At 48.0% G+C, this 19498-nt stretch overlaps 1 protein-coding gene across 1 annotated transcript in view; it reads left to right on the top strand.

Annotated features, from left to right (window-relative positions):
- Window positions 1-9088: 9088 nt before the first annotated feature.
- Window positions 9089-19498, top strand: part of LOC127918190 (uncharacterized) — a 53101-nt gene continuing 42691 nt past the window's right edge. The window contains exons 1-2 of the mRNA XM_052501455.1: window positions 9089-9184; window positions 9273-10175. Coding sequence (XP_052357415.1) covers window positions 9089-9184; window positions 9273-10175 — 999 coding nt within the window. The remainder of the gene's footprint in view (window positions 9185-9272; window positions 10176-19498) is intronic.

Below are 19498 nucleotides of genomic sequence, written 5' to 3' on the forward strand. Positions count from 1 at the left end.
ACATGGAGGAATATTCCCAACACTGGGCTAATCAAATCGCCGTCTCCGGGCTACTAGAGCTGTCTGCTAAAGTGGGATTTTCTCACTAAGCCTTTTATCTGAGATGAAAGTCTCCCTCCCCAAGGGCCACTGCCGCACCGTGGAGTTTTAACGCTCACACACAGGCAGAGAGAGGGAGGGGGGGGGGACACAGTCTCTAGACTGGTGTCTGTCTAACTGGCTCAGTAACACTGTTTCTCAAGAAACCATGATGCACTGCAAGTTAGCTTTTTTTTAAAGACAAATGTGCACAGTTAAAATGAAGAGGATCACACATCTAATCACCTACATACACTACATGGCCAACAGTATTTGGACACAGTCCATCTCGTTCCAAAATCATTGGCAGTATTAATATGGAGTTGGTCCCACCTTTGCTGCGACAATAGCCTCCACTCTTCTGGGAAGGCTTTCCACTAGATGTTGGACCATTTCTGCGGGGTCTCGCTTCCATTCCGCCACGAGCACTGGTTGGACACGGATGTTTAAACGATTAGGTCTGGTTCAGTCGGCTTTCCAATTCATCCCAAAGGTGTTTGATGGGGTTGAGGTCAGAGCTCTGTGCAGGCCAATCAAGTTCTTCCACATCGATCTCAACAAACCATTTTTATATGGACCTCGCTTTGTGCATAGGGGCATTGTTATGCTGAAACAGGAAAGGGCCTATCCCAAACTGTTGCCACAAAGTTGGAAGTACAGAATCATCTAGAGTGTAATTGTATGCTGTAGCGTTAAGATTTCCCTTCACTGGAACTAAGGGGCATAGTCTGAACTGTGTAAAGCAGCCCCAGACCATTATTCTTCCTCCACCAAACTTTACAGTTGGCACTATGCATTGGGTCAGGTAGTGTTCTTCTGGCATCCACCAAACCCAGATTTGTCTGTCGGACTGCCAGATGGTGAAGCGTGATTCATCACTCCAGAGAACACTTGTCCACTGCTCCAGAGTCCAATGGCGGCGAGCATTACACCACTCCAGCTGACGCTTGGCATTGCGCATGGTGATATTAGGATTGTGTGCGGCTGTTCGACCATGGAAAAACATTTCAGGAAGCTCCCGACGAACATTTATTGTCGACAAACAGTTCTTGTGCTGACGTTGCTTCCAGAGGCAGTTTGGAACGCTGTAGTGGGTGTTGAGTGATTGTAATGCGCTTCAGCTCTTAGCGGTTCTGTTCTGTGAGCTTGTGTGCCCTATCACTTTGCGGCTGAGTCGTTGTTGCTCCTAGACCTTTTCACTTCACAATAACAACACTTACAGTCGAACGGGACAGCTGGGCAGAAATTTGATGAACGGACTTGTTGGATAGGTGGCATCCTATGAAGATGCCAAGTTCAAAGTCACTGAGCTCTTCAGTAAGAGCCATTCTACTGCCAATGTTTGTCTATGGAGATTGCTTGGCTGCGTGCTCAATTTGATTCACATTTCAGCAAATGGCAAAATACCCTAATTTGATGGGGTGTCCATATACTTTTGGCCACATAGTGTATTTAGTGCCTTGTCTGAAAACATCGGTCTGTCAGTTTTTAGAAAGAAGATGCCTTTTGCTGAGCTTTGGGAGTCACTCATACAGCTCATCATGTGTTTTTCACTATATTGCCAACATTCCCAAAGAAGAAGTGCATACTATATTGTGGTGGAGGGCATAGTGTCAATCACTCCTGCCTACAGGACAGCTTTTTAAGATTTAACACTCCCTCCCCCATCCTCTCCACTCCCTTCCTTCTCCTGCACACTTCAAACATTATTTCATTCAGTCAAACCCCTTTGTCTTTTAAGACTATGAATAGTACAGCACAGTCTGTACTGTCTCTGAAATCTATACACACACACACACACACACACACACACACACACACACACACACACACACACACACACACACAACACACACGCGCTTTGAGATGGATGTATTTGTATTGTTTCAGCAGGATTACCACCAACTGTACTGTGGATGTGTGCTCCAGGTGTGTTATTTGGGAGAGATCAGACTGAGACCGAACCCTGTGTTCTCAGATATGAAGGAGACGACCTCATCTTGACAAAATATAGTGGAGCATGTTTGAAATTGGGAGCCCGATTCATTTGAGATTATAGTTGTAAAAAGTGTCTGTGAAAGTCATTACGTTGCTTGGCTGCAGTGCAGATGGTCCTGTCAGTGTTGCCTCCTGATGGTCGTCACTGACCCTGCTGTTGTCTTGGAACTCAAATGGTGAATTTCAAGTCCACCAAAATGCTGAGAATTGATTCAGACTAGACTTCAGGTACTGCATGCAGATGGCAGCATTGTCACAATAGAGAGTCACTCTGTTACTTTCTTCCTCAGCCTGCTTTGCTGTTGTAGAACACGCCCAGCCTCAGGTTCATGGTAGCTACTAGCTTAATATGTGAAATACATTTTTTAGGCTTAATATAATATATGCTTGACTCACTGGCCTATCGGTTGTTTTTACACCCCCGTTCAGGCGTCTAGCTGCTTGTGACAGCCAGGGCAGGGCTGTGATGAAAGTGTGATGAGGTGTGTTTCAAATCAGTCGGTTCTTTGCAGACAATACGGTTGGGTGTGTACTGTACCTTCGCTCTCTGCCTGGCTGCCTCGTGGGGAGTGTAGGCTGCCTCTGGGAGTGTTCACCCTGGCTGCCTCGTGGGAGTGTTCACCCTGGCTGCCTAGGAGTGTTCACCCTGGCTGCCTCGTGGGAGTGTTTCCTGGCTGCCCAGTGTTCACCCTGGGAGTGTTTCAGTGGCTGCCTCGTGGGAGTGTTCACCCTGGCAATAGGTTTAAATCTCTTCAATGATTTCCGAGATGAACGGTCGCCAGCCTGGTGGGACTGGAGCGCTTTGTCGCTGTCAAAATGGCAGAGGTTACAGTGATGTAGAAAAGTGCAACTTAACAATAACCTTTATGCTTTTAAAGCTAGCAATCAAACCAGTCAATTCAATGTGGTGTTTCTGTCTGTTACAAATAGGCTCTATGACCTGGAAACACACTGGTTTGGAGGCATTGTCAGTCTGGTCAAGCTGTAGGCTGACTGGACCTGTTAATGTTGTATAGGTTTATTTTCCTCTCTTCAGTAAAGGTGAGGAGGCAGACAGAGGGGAATGAAAGGACTAGCAGGGAGAAAGATGAGGTGTGTGTGTGTGTGTGTGTGGACGGACACAGGGCATATAAGAGCTGATCAACTTGCTGTAATCTCTCTTGATGTGAATAATGATCCATAAATGTCAAGCAGAGAGAAGTTGAAAGCGAAAGGAAGACGAGGGGGATTTAGGGTTGAGATAAGGAAGGTAATCTCCAACACCAGCACCTTCCCTTGAGACCAGGAGAGGCTGGGGAAACTGGGTGAGGGAGGGGAGGGGAGGGAGGCTGGGGGAAATGGGTGATGGAAAAGGGATGAGGGAGATGGGGGGGGAAAGAGAGAAGAAAGGGCGAAGGGGGAGAGAGGGCAAAAGGCGAGGGAGTGTGGGGAGAGGTGAAAGGGTGAGGGAGAGGATGAAAGAGTTGCTGACTGGAGGCTGGGAGAAGTGCTGAATTGAAAATCATGTGTGTGTGACTGCCAAGGCATGACTGTTCCATTACATGCTGACCAAACTGCCTGTGTGGCGTGAGAGAGCGTTGCAAAATAAATGTACACATATACATGTTATTATCATTTCACCCAAACTGCTCGTGTGCGTCAACGGACGTCTGTGTAGCCAGGCGGTAAAATAGAACTTGGTTACAAGTCCCGCCTCTCCCTTCTACTCATTGGTTTTTACAGCACATACCCATGTGTCATTTAAAAAATGAACGATGTCCACACTCCAGTCCAGTTGGTGGCGGTAATGCACCTTAAAGTTGGTTGCCAACTGCCATATAAGATCCACAGAAGAAGAATGACATGTAGTTGACCAATCAAATGGTCTGACGTTGAAGTGTGAAATGCTCTGTATTCATATCCCTAAAGAAGTAAAGGAGCTTACTACAAAACATTTGAACAGAAAATTAGCAAAATTAGATAAGGTCTTGCTTACCACGGAAAGGTCGATTTGTGGAAAAATCACCCTGATTAATTGTTTAGTCATATCCCAGTTTACCTATTTACTTATGGCCCTGCTTACGCTGAAAAGTTTAAATTATTTGGGAAAAAATATTTTACTTTATTTCGAACGGCAAGCCAGACAAAATTAAATGAGATTATTTATATAATGTATAATAATACATTATTAAAACATTTAAACCTCTCACAAAAAGCATCAATCAACTAATGTTAACTGTTTATTGTGGGTTTTCCTTTCCTGTGGCGGTCCTCATGAGAGCCAGTTTCATCATTGCACATGATGGTTTTTGCGACTGCACTTGAAGAAACATTCAACGTTTTTGAAATTTTCCAGATTGACTGACCTTCATGTCTTAAAGTAATGATGGACTGACATTTCTCTTTGCTTATTTGAGATGTTCTTGCCATAATATGGACTTGGTGTCTTTTACCAAATAGGGCTGTCTTCTGTATACCACCCCTACCATGTCACAACACAACTGATTGGCTCAAACGCATTAAGAAGGAAAGAAATTCCACAGATTAACTTTGAAATTGAGGCACACCTGTTAATTGAAATGCATTCCAGGTAACTACCGCATGAAGCTGGTTGAGAGAATGCCAAGCGTGTGCAAAGCTGTCGAGGCAAAGGGTGGCTACTTAGAAGAATCTTAAATATAAAATATAATTTGTTTAACACTTTGTTGGTTACTACATGATTCCATGTGTTATTTCATAGTTTGTCTTCTATTATTCTACATTGTAGAAAATAGTAAAAATAAAGAAAAACCCTTGAATGAATAGGTATGTCCAAACTTTTGACAGGTACTATATATACAGTATATCTTTTCATGTGACAACACTGAAGAAATGACACTTTGCTACAATGTAAATTAGTGAGTGTACAGCTTGTATAACAGTGTAAATTTGCTGTCCCCTCAACTCAACACACAGCCATTAATGTCTAAACCGCTGGCAACAAAAGTGAGAATGTCCAAATTGGGCCCAAAGTGTCTATTTTGTGTGGCCACCATCATTTTCCAGCACTGCCTTAACCCTCTTGGGCATGGAGTTCACCAGAGCTTCACAGGTTGCCACTGGAGTCCCCTTCCACTCCATGACAACATCACAGAGCTGGTGGATGTTAGAGACCTTGCACTCCTCCACCATCCATTTGAGGATGCCCCACAGATGCTCAATAGGGTTTAGGTCTGGAGACATGCTTGGCCAGTTCATCACCTTTACCTTCAGCTTCTTTAGCAAGGCAGTGGTCGTCTTGGAGGTGTGTTTGGGGTCGTTATCATGTTGGAATACTGCCCTGCGGCCCAGTCTCCAAAGGGAGGGGATCATGCTCTGCTTCAGTCACAGTACATGTTGGCATTCATGGTTCCCTCAATGAACTGTATCTCACCAGTGTTGGCAGCACTCATGCAGCCGCAGACCATGACACTCCTGCCACCATGCTTGACTGTAGACAAGACACACTTGTCTTTGTACTCCTCACCTGGTTGCCGCCACACACGCTTGACACCATCTGAACCAAATAAGCTTCTTGGTCTCATCAGACGACAGGACATGGTTCCAGTAATCCATGTCCTTAGTCTGCTTGTCTTCAGCAAACTGTTTGCATCTTTAGAAGAGGCTTCCTCCTGGGACGACAGCCATGCAGACCAATTTGATGCAGTGTACGGCGTACGGTCTGAGCACTGACAGGCTGACCCCCCACCCCTTCAACCTCTGGCAGCACTCATACGTCTATTTCCCAAAGACAACCTCTGGATATGATGCTGAGCACGTGCACTCAACTTCTTTGGTCGACCATGGCGAGGCCTGTTCTGAGTGGAACCTGTCCAGTTTAACCGCTGTATGGTCTTGGCCACCGTGCTGCAGCTCAGTTTCAGGGTCTTGGCAATCTTCTTATAGCCCAGGCCATCTTTATGTAGAGCAACAATTCTTTTTTTCAGATCCTCAGAGTTCTTTGCCATGTTGAACTTCCAGTGACCAGTCAGTATGAGGGAGTGTGAGAGCGATGACACCAAATTTAACACACCTGCTCCCCATTCACACCTGAGACCTTGTAACACTAACGAGTCACATGACACCGGGGAGGGAAAATGTCTAATTGGGCCCAATTTGGACATTTTGACTTAGGGGTGTACTCACTTTTGTTGCCAGCAGTTTAGACATTAATGGCTGTGTGTTGAGTTATTTTGAGGGGACAGCAAATTTACACTGTTATACAAGCTGTACACTCAGTACTTTACATTGTAGCAAAGTGTCATTTCTTCAGTGTTGTCACATGAAAAGATATACTCAAATATTTACAAAAATGTGAGGGGTGTACTCACTTTTGTGATATACCATATATATATATGTATGTATGTATGTATGTATGTGTGTGTGTGTGTGTGTATATATATATATATATGTGTATGTATATATATGTATGTATGTGTGTGTGTTAGTTTCACAGTTAGTTTTGGTTATTTAACCTGTTTGTCATGAACGCTTCTGGTGAGGATAGACACAATCAACATATGCGCGGATTCGGTTTGGTCAGGAAATTAGTTGTACAGTAGTTTAGCTAAGTGCATTACAAACTATGATTCTAACCGTGAATGATTGGACCGTATCAATTAGCATATTTAATAAGGTTTCACCTTCGACAATTATTCTCAAGGACTGTACCCAGTTATATCAGTGGTTTGTTTTGCTTGTAGACTCGTTTATCAGGCTGCTGCCAAATTGGTTGACTAGAGTAGCCTTGAAGCAATACAACTAAATTCTGCGATGTCCACACAATATCTATCGGCAGTGAGCACAGCTCGTTTGAATATGGATGTGTTTGGAATTGTTATCAGTCTGTTGTAGTCATTGTTATCATTCCATAGTTTCCCTTTTTCGTAATATCACTTTCGTTCATCCTTATGGCGCTAGTAGTATCGATGGGGCAGCCCAGGTGGGTTTACAGATCCTGATGGCAGAGAGAAAAGCACAAGCCACTCCCCTAAATGAGAACCAGTGAGATGCTACAAATCCCGGAGTGGAATTTCCCAATGTTTGTTTTGAGCAACCTGATAGCCTTGTGTTGATAACCGTGTCCAATCGACCTTGGATGTAGGTGAAATCAATGCCACAATGTCTCATTTTCTCCCGGTGGTTGTTTTATCTCTGAATGAACCAGACTGTTCTTTGTAGGTATATATTACTGCTGTGGTTCTCATATATACAGTATATGCCTAGTTCCTATGTAAGTACACAGTTGTTACACATTTTAAATTCTTAATTAAAACACGGCTTTTGTTTATTGTAGAGGCCTGTGCAACCCTAAATTACTCGTAATATCTATATGAACTGTTTTGAAACGCCAGCAATCCGTCTGTGAATTCGTTCCATTCCATGTTTGAAATCCGATTCGTGTTTTGTTTCTAATCCTGGATTCTTGCTGGATGATCCGTGTCCCTCTTGAGTGTGAAGTGAGGAGAGAGGTGGAGGGGGAAAAGGATATGAGACCGTGGTTACGTTTCCTCGCGTTCTCAGGATAACCGTGTGTGAGTGAGGGATTGGGGAAGCTTGGTTTTGGCTATACATTCCCCATTTCAATCACAATCGGACACTGGGGTTGAAAACAAAACCACTAAATCAATGTTCCTACGGCAAGCTGGCTTCGCTGCAGGAGATGCGCGCGAACACAATGGGAGACAACACACTCACTTCGCTTGGAGGAATACAGCGATGTAATATTACTCTACAATAATGGGAATACTGTCGTGGTGGATCTTGAAGCAATACACCCGGACACTCTGCTGCCTGAACCAGTAATATTTGTTTTGTTTGCTGTGAAAACAAATGACTCTGTAAGCGACTGCAGTCTCGTAAAGAACTGTGGGCATTTTTTTTGCACAAGCCATGCATTTTGAGAGGGAGAGAAGCCGGACATGCCTAAATGAAGACGCGGTGCTTGTTTCGTTGCTTCATTACATTTGTTGCCAGTTTATAAATCCACCGGGATGTGAAAGGAATTCATTTCCTGCGTCGAATTCTCATGCCCTTTTGCACATCTGGATAAGTAAATTGTTTTGTTATTTAATATTAATTTAGTAGTGTAACTAATTTAATATAGTACGCGTTTAATTATAGTATTATTATAAATAGCCTACTATTACTTGCTTATTACTAGACGACATCAAAGGACCAGTGTCTGTAAGTCATTTTTCCATTCAAAGTAACGTCTGTCCCACTCGTGGAGCCTATTCAGTAGCTCCCAATTCAGTTCGTGTCCCTAGAGAATGTACCTTCTTGACGGTAATATAGAAAGGATGGAGCGAGGAACGCCACAAAGGAAAACAGTGTACCGGATCTCTCTCACCTTGGTAAAGAAAGAGAGCTTGGAGGAGGAGGATGGGGTTAGCTGCGGGAGCTCTGGACAACGACGTCTCGAGAACCCCAACGTGGGCGCTTACCGTCGCGAAGTCTCCTCGGAGCTCCAGAGGAGTTGTCTGCTGGAGGAGCTGAAAGAAGTTGAGGATGAAAGCGAGGAGTTCCACTCACACAACTACATGAGAAATTTCAGGACATTCAGCACCGGACAATTAGAACTGGGAAGGCTTAAAATGAAAAAGGTGCATCAGTTGCATAAAGAGTTGAAGGAAACTAGCCCCTCCACAGAGCCTGGTAACAACAGCCAGGCCTCAGAGGAGACCATGTCACCGCAGAGTCAGAAGAAATCACAGGGGATAAGCTGGACACAGGAAAGCGCTGAAACTGACTCGAGGCTTAAGGGGGATATTTGCACGGAGACCTTGACAACATCTGCTTCCAACAGTGAGAATGGGAGTGTTGATAAGAAGAAAAGACTTCTGAAAGCCAAGAGCACAGAGGACAAGGGCAGTGATGCTCCAACTAATGGGGACGGGGGTAAGGACAAGGGCAGTGATGCTCCAACTAATGGGGACGGGGGTAAGGACAAGGGCAGTGATGCTCCAACTAATGGGGACGGGGGGTAAGGACAAGGGCAGTGATGCTCCAACTAATGGGGACGGGGGGTAAGGACAAGGGCAGTGATGCTCCAACTAATGGGGACGGGGGTAAGGACAAGGGCAGTGATGCTCCAACTAATGGGGACGGGGTAAGGACAAGGGCAGTGATGCTCCAACTAATGGGGACGGGGGTAAGGACAAGGGCAGTGATGCTCCAACTAATGGGGACGGGGTAAGGACAAGGGCAGTGATGCTCCAACTAATGGGGACGGGGGTAAGGACAAGGGCAGTGATGCTCCAACTAATGGGGACGGGGGTAAGGACAAGGGCAGTGATGCTCCAACTAATGGGGACGGGGGTAAGGACAAGGGCAGTGATGCTCCAACTAATGGGGACGGGGGTAAGGACAAGGGCAGTGATGCTCCAACTAATGGGGACGGGGGTAAGGACAAGGGCAGTGATGCTCCAACTAATGGGGACGGGGGTAAGGACAAGTTGTGTGTGTCCAAAAGTAAGGGAAGAGCCGTCAAGGCCTCTCCCGAGACGCCGCCACTGAAGAACCACCCCAGCCTGCTTCGCCGGAGCTTCAGTTTCCGCCACTGGACGGGTGGCGAACTGCTCCGCATCCGGGCCCTCTCCAAAGACCAGCACCACGGCAGCTCTGGGTGTGTCGGCCGCGGGGAAGGAACAGCCGGGGACGACAACCAGACCCCCCAGTCCACAGTCCTCCAGAACCCGGCTTACGATGAGACGGGACCGCCTAAACGAAACACATTAGAAGTCGGGGCTGTCCTTAACAAGACTGACTCAATGACGGAGCTGAGCCGCTGGGAACGAGCGAGAGGCAAAAACCGCACACTGGACAACAGCGATCTGATCACTCTTTCCATGAAGAGTGTGTCGGAGAAGGAGGGGTTTCTGAGAGGCACCGGCTCCCGCTCCAGTGGCTCAGACCGGCGGCTGGTCAGGTTCTTCAGCGGTATCTTCTCCAGGAAGGATGGAGGGATGGTGTCTACCTCTACTCCGTGGGCAGCCCCAGCACTAACCGCTCCCTCAGGAAGGGGAAGAGGAGCGGCCCCATGGCCTACTCCCAGTCCAGCACAGAGAGTGTTAACGGAGGAGGAGGCCTGTCATCAGAGGGTAAAGGATGCTTTTCTTTACACACACACACCAGTTGTAGCTACAGTGTCCTTTCAGATATGCTCAAAAGGGTCCACGGATTGTTTTTGGCCTGCGCCTCTCCTCTCTCTGCCTCCCTCTACATCTCTCCTCTCTCTGCCTCCCTCTACATCTCTCCTCTCTCTGCCTCCCTCTACATCTCTCCTCTCTCTGCTGTTTGTAGAGCCGAGGGGTGAAGGGCCAGGATATCTCTCTGCTGTTTGTAGAGCCGAGGGGTGAAGGGCCAGGATATCTCTCTGCTGTTTGTAGAGCCGAGGGGTGAAGGGCCAGGATATCTCTCTGCTGTTTGTAGAGCCGAGGGGTGAAGGGCCAGGATATCTCTCTGCTGTTTGTAGAGCTGAGGGGTGAAGGGCCAGGATATCTCTCTGCTGTTTGTGGAGCAGAGGGGTGAAGGGCCAGGAGGATCTCTCTGCTGTTTGTAGAGCCGAGGGGTGAAGGGCCAGGATATCTCTCTGCTGTTTGTAGAGCTGAGGGGTGAAGGGCCAGGATATCTCTCTGCTGTTTGTAGAGCTGAGGGGTGAAGGGCCAGGATATCTCTCTGCTGTTTGTGGAGCTGAGGGGTGAAGGGCCAGGATATCTCTCTGCTGTTTGTGGAGCTGAGGGGTGAAGGGCCAGGATATCTCTCTGCTGTTTGTAGAGCTGAGGGGTGAAGGGCCAGGATATCTCTCTGCTGTTTGTAGAGCTGAGGGGTGAAGGGCCAGGATATCTCTCTGCTGTTTGTGGAGCTGAGGGGTGAAGGGCCAGGATATCTCTCTGCTGTTTGTAGAGCTGAGGGGTGAAGGGCCAGGATATCTCTCTGCTGTTTGTAGAGCTGAGGGGTGAAGGGATATCTCTGCTGTTTGTGGAGGAGGGGTGAAATCTCTCTGCTGTTTGTAGAGCTGAGGGTGAAGGACCAGGATATCTCTCTGCTGTTTGTGGAGCTGAGGGGTGAAGGGCCAGGATATCTCTGCTATTTGTGGAGCTGAGGGGTGAAAGGCCAGGATATCTCAGCTGTTTGTGGAGCTGAGGGGTGAAAGGCCAGGATATCTCTCTGATGTTTGTGGAGCTGAGGGGTGAAGGGCCAGGATATCTCTGCTGTTTGTGGAGCTGAGGGGTGAAGGGCCAGGATATCTCTCTGCTGTTTGTGGAGCTGAGGGGTGAAGGGCCAGGATATCTCTCTGCTGTTTGTAGAGCTGAGGGGTGAAGGACCAGGATATCTCTCTGCTGTTTGTGGAGCTGAGGGGTGAAGGGCCAGGATATCTCTGCTGTTTGTGGAGCTGAGGGGTGAAAGGCCAGGATATCTCAGCTGTTTGTGGAGCTGAGGGGTGAAAGGCCAGGATATCTCTCTGATGTTTGTGGAGCTGAGGGGTGAAGGGCCAGGATATCTCAGCTGTTTGTGGAGCTGAGGGGTGAAAGGCCAGGATATCTCTCTGATGTTTGTGGAGCTGAGGGGTGAAGGGCCAGGATATCTCTGCTGTTTGTGGAGCTGAGGGGTGAAAGGCCAGGATATCTCTCTGCTGTTTGTGGAGCTGAGGGGTGAAAGGCCAGGATATCTCTGTTTGACGGTAGAAGACCATTATTTGTTTAGGACAGGAGGGTGATGTTTCTCCTGTCTCTCTGATGCCTGCTGCTGGCGTTGATCTTTCATTATAGTCTACTACTGTTGTCTGTGGTTCTTATAGGCCACTACTGTTGTCTGTGGTTCTTATAGGCCACTACTGTTGTCTGTGGTTCTTATAGACCACTACTGTTGTCTGTGGTTCTTATAGGCCACTACTGTTGTCTGTGGTTCTTATAGGCCACTACTGTTGTCTGTGGTTCTTATAGGCCACTACTGTTGTCTGTGGTTCTTATAGACCACTACTGTTGTCTGTGGTTCTTATAGGCCCCTGCTGTTGTCTGTGGTTCTTATAGGCCACTACTGTTGTCTGTGGTTCTTATAGGCCACTACTGTTGTCTGTGGTTCTTATAGGCCCCTGCTGTTGTCTGTGGTTCTTATAGGCCACTACTGTTGTCTGTGGTTCTTATAGGCCCCTGCTGTTGTCTGTGGTTCTTATAGGCCCCTGCTGTTGTCTGTGGTTCTTATAGGCCACTACTGTTGTCTGTGGTTCTTATAGGCCACTACTGTTGTCTGTGGTTCTTATAGGCCACTGCTGTTGTCTGTGGTTCTTATAGGCCACTACTGTTGTCTGTGGTTCTTATAGGCCCCTGCTGTTGTCTGTGGTTCTTATAGGCCCCTGCTGTTGTCTGTGGTTCTTATAGGCCCCTGCTGTTGTATGTGGTTCTTATAGGCCCCTGCTGTTGTCTGTGGTTCTTATAGGCCCCTGCTGTTGTCTGTGGTTCTTATAGGCCCCTGCTGTTGTCTGAGGTTCTTATAGGCCCCTGCTGTTGTCTGAGGTTCTTATAGTCTACTGCTGTTGTCTGTGGTTCATATAGTCTACTGCTGTTGTCTGAGGTTCATATAGTCTACTGCTGTTGTCTGTGGTTCATATAGTCTACTGCTGTTGTCTGTGGTTCTTATAGGCCCCTGCTGTTGTCTGAGGTTCATATAGTCTACTGCTGTTGTCTGAGGTTCTTATAGTCTACTGCTGTTGTCTGAGGTTCTTATAGTCTACTGCTGTTGTCTGAGGTTCATATAGTCTACTGCTGTTGTCTGAGGTTCATATAGTCTACTGCTGTTGTCTGAGGTTCTTATAGTCTACTGCTGTTGTCTGAGGTTCTTATAGTCTACTGCTGTTGTCTGTGGTTCATATAGTCTACTGCTGTTGTCTGAGGTTCTTATAGTCTACTGCTGTTGTCTGAGGTTCTTATAGTCTACTGCTGTTGTCTGAGGTTCATATAGTCTACTGCTGTTGTCTGAGGTTCATATAGTCTACTGCTGTTGTCTGAGGTTCTTATAGTCTACTGCTGTTGTCTGAGGTTCTTATAGTCTACTGCTGTTGTCTGAGGTTCTTATAGTCTACTGCTGTTGTCTGAGGTTCTTATAGTCTACTGCTGTTGTCTGGGTGGTCCTTCTGTGGCTCAGTTGGTAGAGCATGGCGCTTGTAACTGCCAGGGTAGTGGGTTCGTGTCCGGGACCACCCATACGTAGAATGTATGCACACATGACTGTAAGTCGCTTTTGATCTCAGCTAAATGGCATATATTATTATTATTGTCTGAGGTTCATATAGTCTACTGCTGTTGTCTGAGGTTCATATAGTCTACTGCTGTTGTCTGAGGTTCATATAGTCTACTGCTGTTGTCTGAGGTTCATATAGTCTACTGCTGTTGTCTGAGGTTCTTATAGTCTACTGCTGTTGTCTGAGGTTCATATAGTCTACTGCTGTTGTCTGAGGTTCTTATAGTCTACTGCTGTTGTCTGAGGTTCTTATAGTCTACTGCTGTTGTCTGAGGTTCTTATAGTCTACTGCTGTTGTCTGAGGTTCTTATAGTCTACTGCTGTTGTCTGAGGTTCTTATAGTCTACTGCTGTTGTCTGAGGTTGTCTGAGGTTCATATAGTCTACTGCTGTTGTCTGAGGTTCATATAGTCTACTGCTGTTGTCTGTGGTTCATATAGTCTACTGCTGTTGTCTGAGGTTCTTATAGTCTACTGCTGTTGTCTGAGGTTCTTATAGTCTACTGCTGTTGTCTGAGGTTCTTATAGTCTACTGCTGTTGTCTGAGGTTCATACAGTCTACTGCTGTTGTCTGAGGTTCATACAGTCTACTGCTGTTGTCTGAGGTTCATATAGTCTACTGCTGTTGTCTGAGGTTCATATAGTCTACTGCTGTTGTCTGAGGTTCATATAGTCTACTGCTGTTGTCTGAGGTTCATATAGTCTACTGCTGTTGTCTGAGGTTCATATAGTCTACTGCTGTTGTCTGAGGTTCTTATAGTCTACTGCTGTTGTCTGTGGTTCATATAGTCTACTGCTGTTGTCTGTGGTTCATATAGTCTACTGCTGTTGTCTGAGGTTCATACAGTCTACTGCTGTTGTCTGAGGTTCATATAGTCTACTGCTGTTGTCTGAGGTTCATATAGTCTACTGCTGTTGTCTGAGGTTCATATAGTCTACTGCTGTTGTCTGAGGTTCATATAGTCTACTGCTGTTGTCTGAGGTTCATATAGTCTACTGCTGTTGTCTGAGGTTCATATAGTCTACTGCTGTTGTCTGTGGTTCATGTAGTCTACTGCTGTTGTCTGAGGTTCTTATAGTCTACTGCTGTTGTCTGAGGTTCATATAGTCTACTGCTGTTGTCTGAGGTTCATATAGTCTACTGCTGTTGTCTGAGGTTCATATAGTCTACTGCTGTTGTCTGAGGTTCTTATAGTCTACTGCTGTTGTCTGAGGTTCTTATAGTCTACTGCTGTTGTCTGAGGTGGCTTGTAGGAAGGCTGGCAGTTCTTCAGTCGATCTACATACATCTGTGAGGGAAAATGTGCAGGTGGCACAAACATGAAGAGAAGGATGTTTTAATCCATAGCTACCGACTGATTCATCTGCTTGATTTATCTCTCCCTCACACACTCCACACACACACCTCTGCATCCTCTTCCACTTGTGGAAAGTGTGATATGATAGAGGAAGTGTGTTGTTCCATTTAGAGCTGGCGACTCACTTTAGTCTTCCTGTGTCTGTATGACCAGAGGCCCTCTCTGACTGACTGGCTGGATGGCTGACTTCAGGACCCTAAAAACATCAGGCTCTTGACTCCCTGTATTGTTATTGGCAAGTTCCCTCTTCAAGGGGATCTCAGGAATTCCGGCAATGTGGATGCCCCCCTAGCCGTATCAGGGACGGTGTCATCAAAGTCCATTAAATCTCCCTCTGGCCCCACCCACACCTTAACCCAACTCCCAACCCCACCTCCCTCTGGCCCCAACCACACCTTAACCCAACTCCCAGCCCCACCTCCCTCTGGCCCCACCCACACCCTAACCCAACTCCCAGCCCCACCTCCCTCTGGCCCCAACCACACCTTAACCCAACTCCCAACCCCACCTCCCTCTGGCCCCACCCACACCTTAACCCAACTCCCAACCCCACCTCCCTCTGGCCCCAACCACACCTTAACCCAACTCCCAACCCCACCTCCCTCTGGCCCCAACCACACCTTAACCCAACTCCCAACCCCACCTCCCTCTGGCCCCAACCACACCTTAACCCAACTCCCAGCCCCACCTCCCTCTGGCCCCAACCACACCTTAACCCAACTCCCAACCCCACCTCCCTCTGGCCCCACCACACCTTAACCCAACTCCCAACCCCACCTCCCTCTGGCCCCAACCACACCTTAACCCAACTCCCAGCCCCACCTCCTCTGGCCCTACCCACACCCTAACCCAACACTCAGCCCCACCTACCTCTGACCCCACCCACACCCTAACCCAGCCCCACCTCCCTCTGGCCCCACCCACACCCTAACCCAACAAACAGCCCCACCTCCCTCTGGCCCCACCCACACCCTAACCCAGCCCCACCTCTCTCTGGCCCCACCCACACCCTAACCCAACAACCAGCCCCACCTCCCTCTGGCCCCACCCACACTCTCAACCCGACACCCTCAGATACCCACACCCTAACCCAACACTCAGCCCCACCTACCTCTGACCCCACCCACACCCTAACCCAGCCCACCTCCCTCTGGCCCAATCCACACCCTAACCCGACACCCAGCCTTATCCACACCTAACCCAACACTCAGCCCCACCTACCTCTGACCCCACCCACACCCTAACCCAGCCCACCTCCCTCTGGCCCCATCCACACCCTAACCCAGCCCCACCTCCCTCTAATTGGTTAATGGTGTCAGGTATGGGTGGGTGTATATGGAAGACAGGTTATAGAGGGAGGGAATGTGTGTGTTAGGGGTGTATGACCTACAGCCATGCAGAAGTGATGTGAAGGACATGTGTCAAAAGGCACATGTGAGTGTTTAAAAAAAAATATATATATATACCCAGAGGAGTCGTTCCTCTCTCCTACTCACTCTCACAGAGAGTCGTTCCTCTCTCCTACTCACTCTCACAGAGAGTCGTTCCTCTCTCCTACTCACTCTCACAGAGAGTCGTTCCTCTCTCCTACTCACTCTCACAGAGAGTCGTTCCTCTCTCCTACTCACTCTCACAGAGAGTCGTTCCTCTCTCCTACTCACTCTCACAGAGGAGCAGATAAACAGTAATTTACTCAGTCACTCTCTGAGCTTCACTCTGATATGTTACTAGGTCACATATTACTCACTGTCTATTTTGTCACACACACACACTCCACACACACACACACACTCACACACACACACACACACACACACACACACACACACACACACACACATCAGAGGGGCTCATTTGACTTGCAGCTCAGTGCCTGTTAACTGGCTGTTCTGATGAAGCAGGTCTTTTTAGTTACAGTTCCTTTGATCTCTCTCTCCTGAGCACCCTCTTAGTTTTTCTCTCTTTCTCTTCTCTCTCTCACTCACCCTGAACACACACACACACAGTGACTACTGCAGTGGTGTTATCTGAGACCCACTCCCACAACGGGTATAATAGGAGTAATATCCAGTTAGGACTGTGGCCAAGAGGGATTGGTGTTGGTTCTACTAGATTCCTGCAGCTGTTTTCTCCACTAGTTTGGTCTGGCTCTCTTCTTTTCTGGGGAGGTTCTCCACTAGTTTGGTCTGGCTCTCTTCTTTTCTGGGGAGGTTCTCCACTAGTTTGGCCTGGCTCTCTTCTGTTCTGGGGAGGTTCTCCACTAGTTTGGTCTGGCTCTCTTCTGTTCTGGGGAGGTTCTCCACTAGTTTGGCTTATCTCTTCTGTTCTGGGGAGGTTCTCCACTAGTTTGGCCTGGCTCTCTTCTGTTCCGGGGAGGTTCTCCAGTAGTTTGGTCTGGCTCTCTTCTGTTCCGGGGAGGTTCTCCATTAGTTTGGTCTGGCTCTCTTTTGTTCTTGGGAGGACAGCATGCCTAGAAGACACAATAAGACCAAGTTTATCCTTCCCAGACAGTCTGTCTGTTAGTGTGTGTCTGTCTGTTAGTGTGTGTCTGTCTGTTAGTGTGTGTGTTTGATAGACTGACTGTATCCCTGAGTCTAGGCCTATATATGTCAGTATTGTGTCTGTGTCTGATAGACTGACTGTATCCCTGAGTCTAGGCCTATATATGTCAGTATTGTGTCTGTGTCTGATAGACTGACTGTATCCCTGAGTCTAGGCCTATATATGTCAGTATTGTGTCTGTGTCTGATAGACTGACTGTATCCCTGAGTCTAGGCCTATATGTGTCAGTATTGTGTGTTCCTCTCTCCCTATTTGACAAATGATCAGAGATGAAAGTTAAACAGGACAGTCCATTAACTTTATGCACAGTTCTAATTGTCGACATAGGACTGACATCTGTCTGTCAGTCCAGGTCTTTATTGTGATGTCAGTCAGTCCAGGTCTTTATTGTGATGTCAGTCAGTCCAGGTCTTTGTTGTGATGTCAGTCAGTCCAGGTCTCTATTGTGATGTCAGTCAGTCCAGGTCAGGGTATAAGTCAGTCCAGGTCTCTATTGTGATGTCAGTCAGTCCAGGTCTCTATTGTGATGTCAGTCAGTCCAGGTCTCTATTGTGATGTCAGTCAGTCCAGGTCTCTATTGTGATGTCAGTCAGTCCAGGTCAGTGTATAAGTCAGTCCTGGTCTCTATTGTGATGTCAATCAGTCCAGGTCTCTATTGTGATATCAGTCAGTCCAGGTCTCTATTGTGATGTCAGTCAGTCCAGGTCAGTGTATAAGTCAGTCCTGGTCTCTATTGTGATGTCAGTGTATATGTTCTCCACCTTGACCTCACTTCTCTTCTGGCCTCTGTTCTTTCTTATTTAAAAAGTTGCTGTGACCAGAAAGAGCATACACTGTGTGTGTGTGCGTGCATACCCATGTCTGTTTCTCTGTATCTGCTGTCTCTCTCTATTCCTCCCTCCATGCCTGTGTGTGTTTCTCTGTATCTGCTGTCTCTCTCTATTCCTCCCTCCATGCCTGTGTGTGTTTCTCTGTATCTGCTGTCTCTCTCTATTCCTCCCTCCATGCCTGTGTGTGTTTCTCTGTATCTGCTGTCTCTCTCTCTATTCCTCCCTCTGAGTCTCTGTGCAGTAATGAGTCCACTGTGGCCTGTTCTGGCTGTGTAGAGACATGGAGTCAGGACTGGAGAAATCACCAGCTCCGACAGATAACTAACCATAGCAGTGACAGTGTAGTTGCAGCCAGAGTAGTAGCAGCAGCCGCCAGTGTAGTAGCAGCCAGTGTAGTAGCAGCCAGTGTAGTAGCAGCCAGTGTAGTAGCAGCCAGTGTAGCAGCATCCAGTGTAGCAGCATCCAGTGTAGCAGCAGCCAGTGTAGCAGCAGCCAGTGTAGCAGCAGCCAGTGTAGCAGCAGCCAGTGTAGCAGCAGCCAGTGTAGTAGCAGCCAGTGTAGTAGCAGCCAGTGTAGTAGCAGCCAGTGTAGTAGCAGCCAGTGTAGCAGCAGCCAGTGTAGCAGCAGCCAGTGTAGCAGCAGCCAGTGTAGCAGCAGCCAGTGTAGCAGCAGCCAGTGTAGCAGCAGCCAGTGTAGCAGCAGCCAGTGTAGCAGCAGCCAGTGTAGCAGCAGCCAGTGTAGCAGCAGCCAGTGTAGCAGCAGCAGCCAGTGTAGCAGCCAGTGCCAGTGTAGCAGCAGCCAGTGTAGTAGCAGCCAGTGTAGTTGCAGCCAGAGTAGTAGCAGCAGCCAGCCAGTGTAGTAGCAGCCAGTGTAGTAGCAGCCAGTGTAGCAGCAGCCAGTGTAGCAGCAGCAGCCAGTGTAGCAGCAGCAGCCAGTGTAGCAGCAGCAGCCAGTGTAGCAGCAGCAGCCAGTGCAGTAGCAGCAGCAGCCAGTGTAGCAGCAGCAGCAGCAGCCAGTGTAGCAGCAGCAGCAGCCAGTGTAGTAGCAGCAGCAGCCAGTGTAGTAGCAGCCAGTGTAGTAGCAGCAGCAGCCAGTGCAGCAGCATCAGCAGCCAGTGTAGCAGCAGCAGCCAGTGTAGCAGCAGCAGCCAGTGTAGCAGCAGCCAGTGTAGCAGCAGCCAGTGTAGCAGCAGTCAGTGTAGTAGCAGCAGCCAGTGTAGCAGCAGCAGCAGCCAGTGTAGTAGCAGCAGCAGTCAGTGTAGTAGCAGCAGCAGCCAGTGTAGTAGCAGCAGCAGCCAGTGTAGTAGCAGCAGCAGCCAGTGCAGTAGCAGCAGCAGCCAGTGCAGCAGCAGCCAGTGTAGCAGCAGCAGCAGTCAGTGTAGTAGCAGTCAGTGTAGTAGCAGCAGCAGTCAGTGTAGTAGCAGCAGCAGCCAGTGT

The sequence above is a fragment of the Oncorhynchus keta genome, unplaced genomic scaffold (assembly GCF_023373465.1).
Source record: "Oncorhynchus keta strain PuntledgeMale-10-30-2019 unplaced genomic scaffold, Oket_V2 Un_contig_13672_pilon_pilon, whole genome shotgun sequence".
NCBI lineage: Eukaryota > Metazoa > Chordata > Actinopteri > Salmoniformes > Salmonidae > Oncorhynchus > Oncorhynchus keta.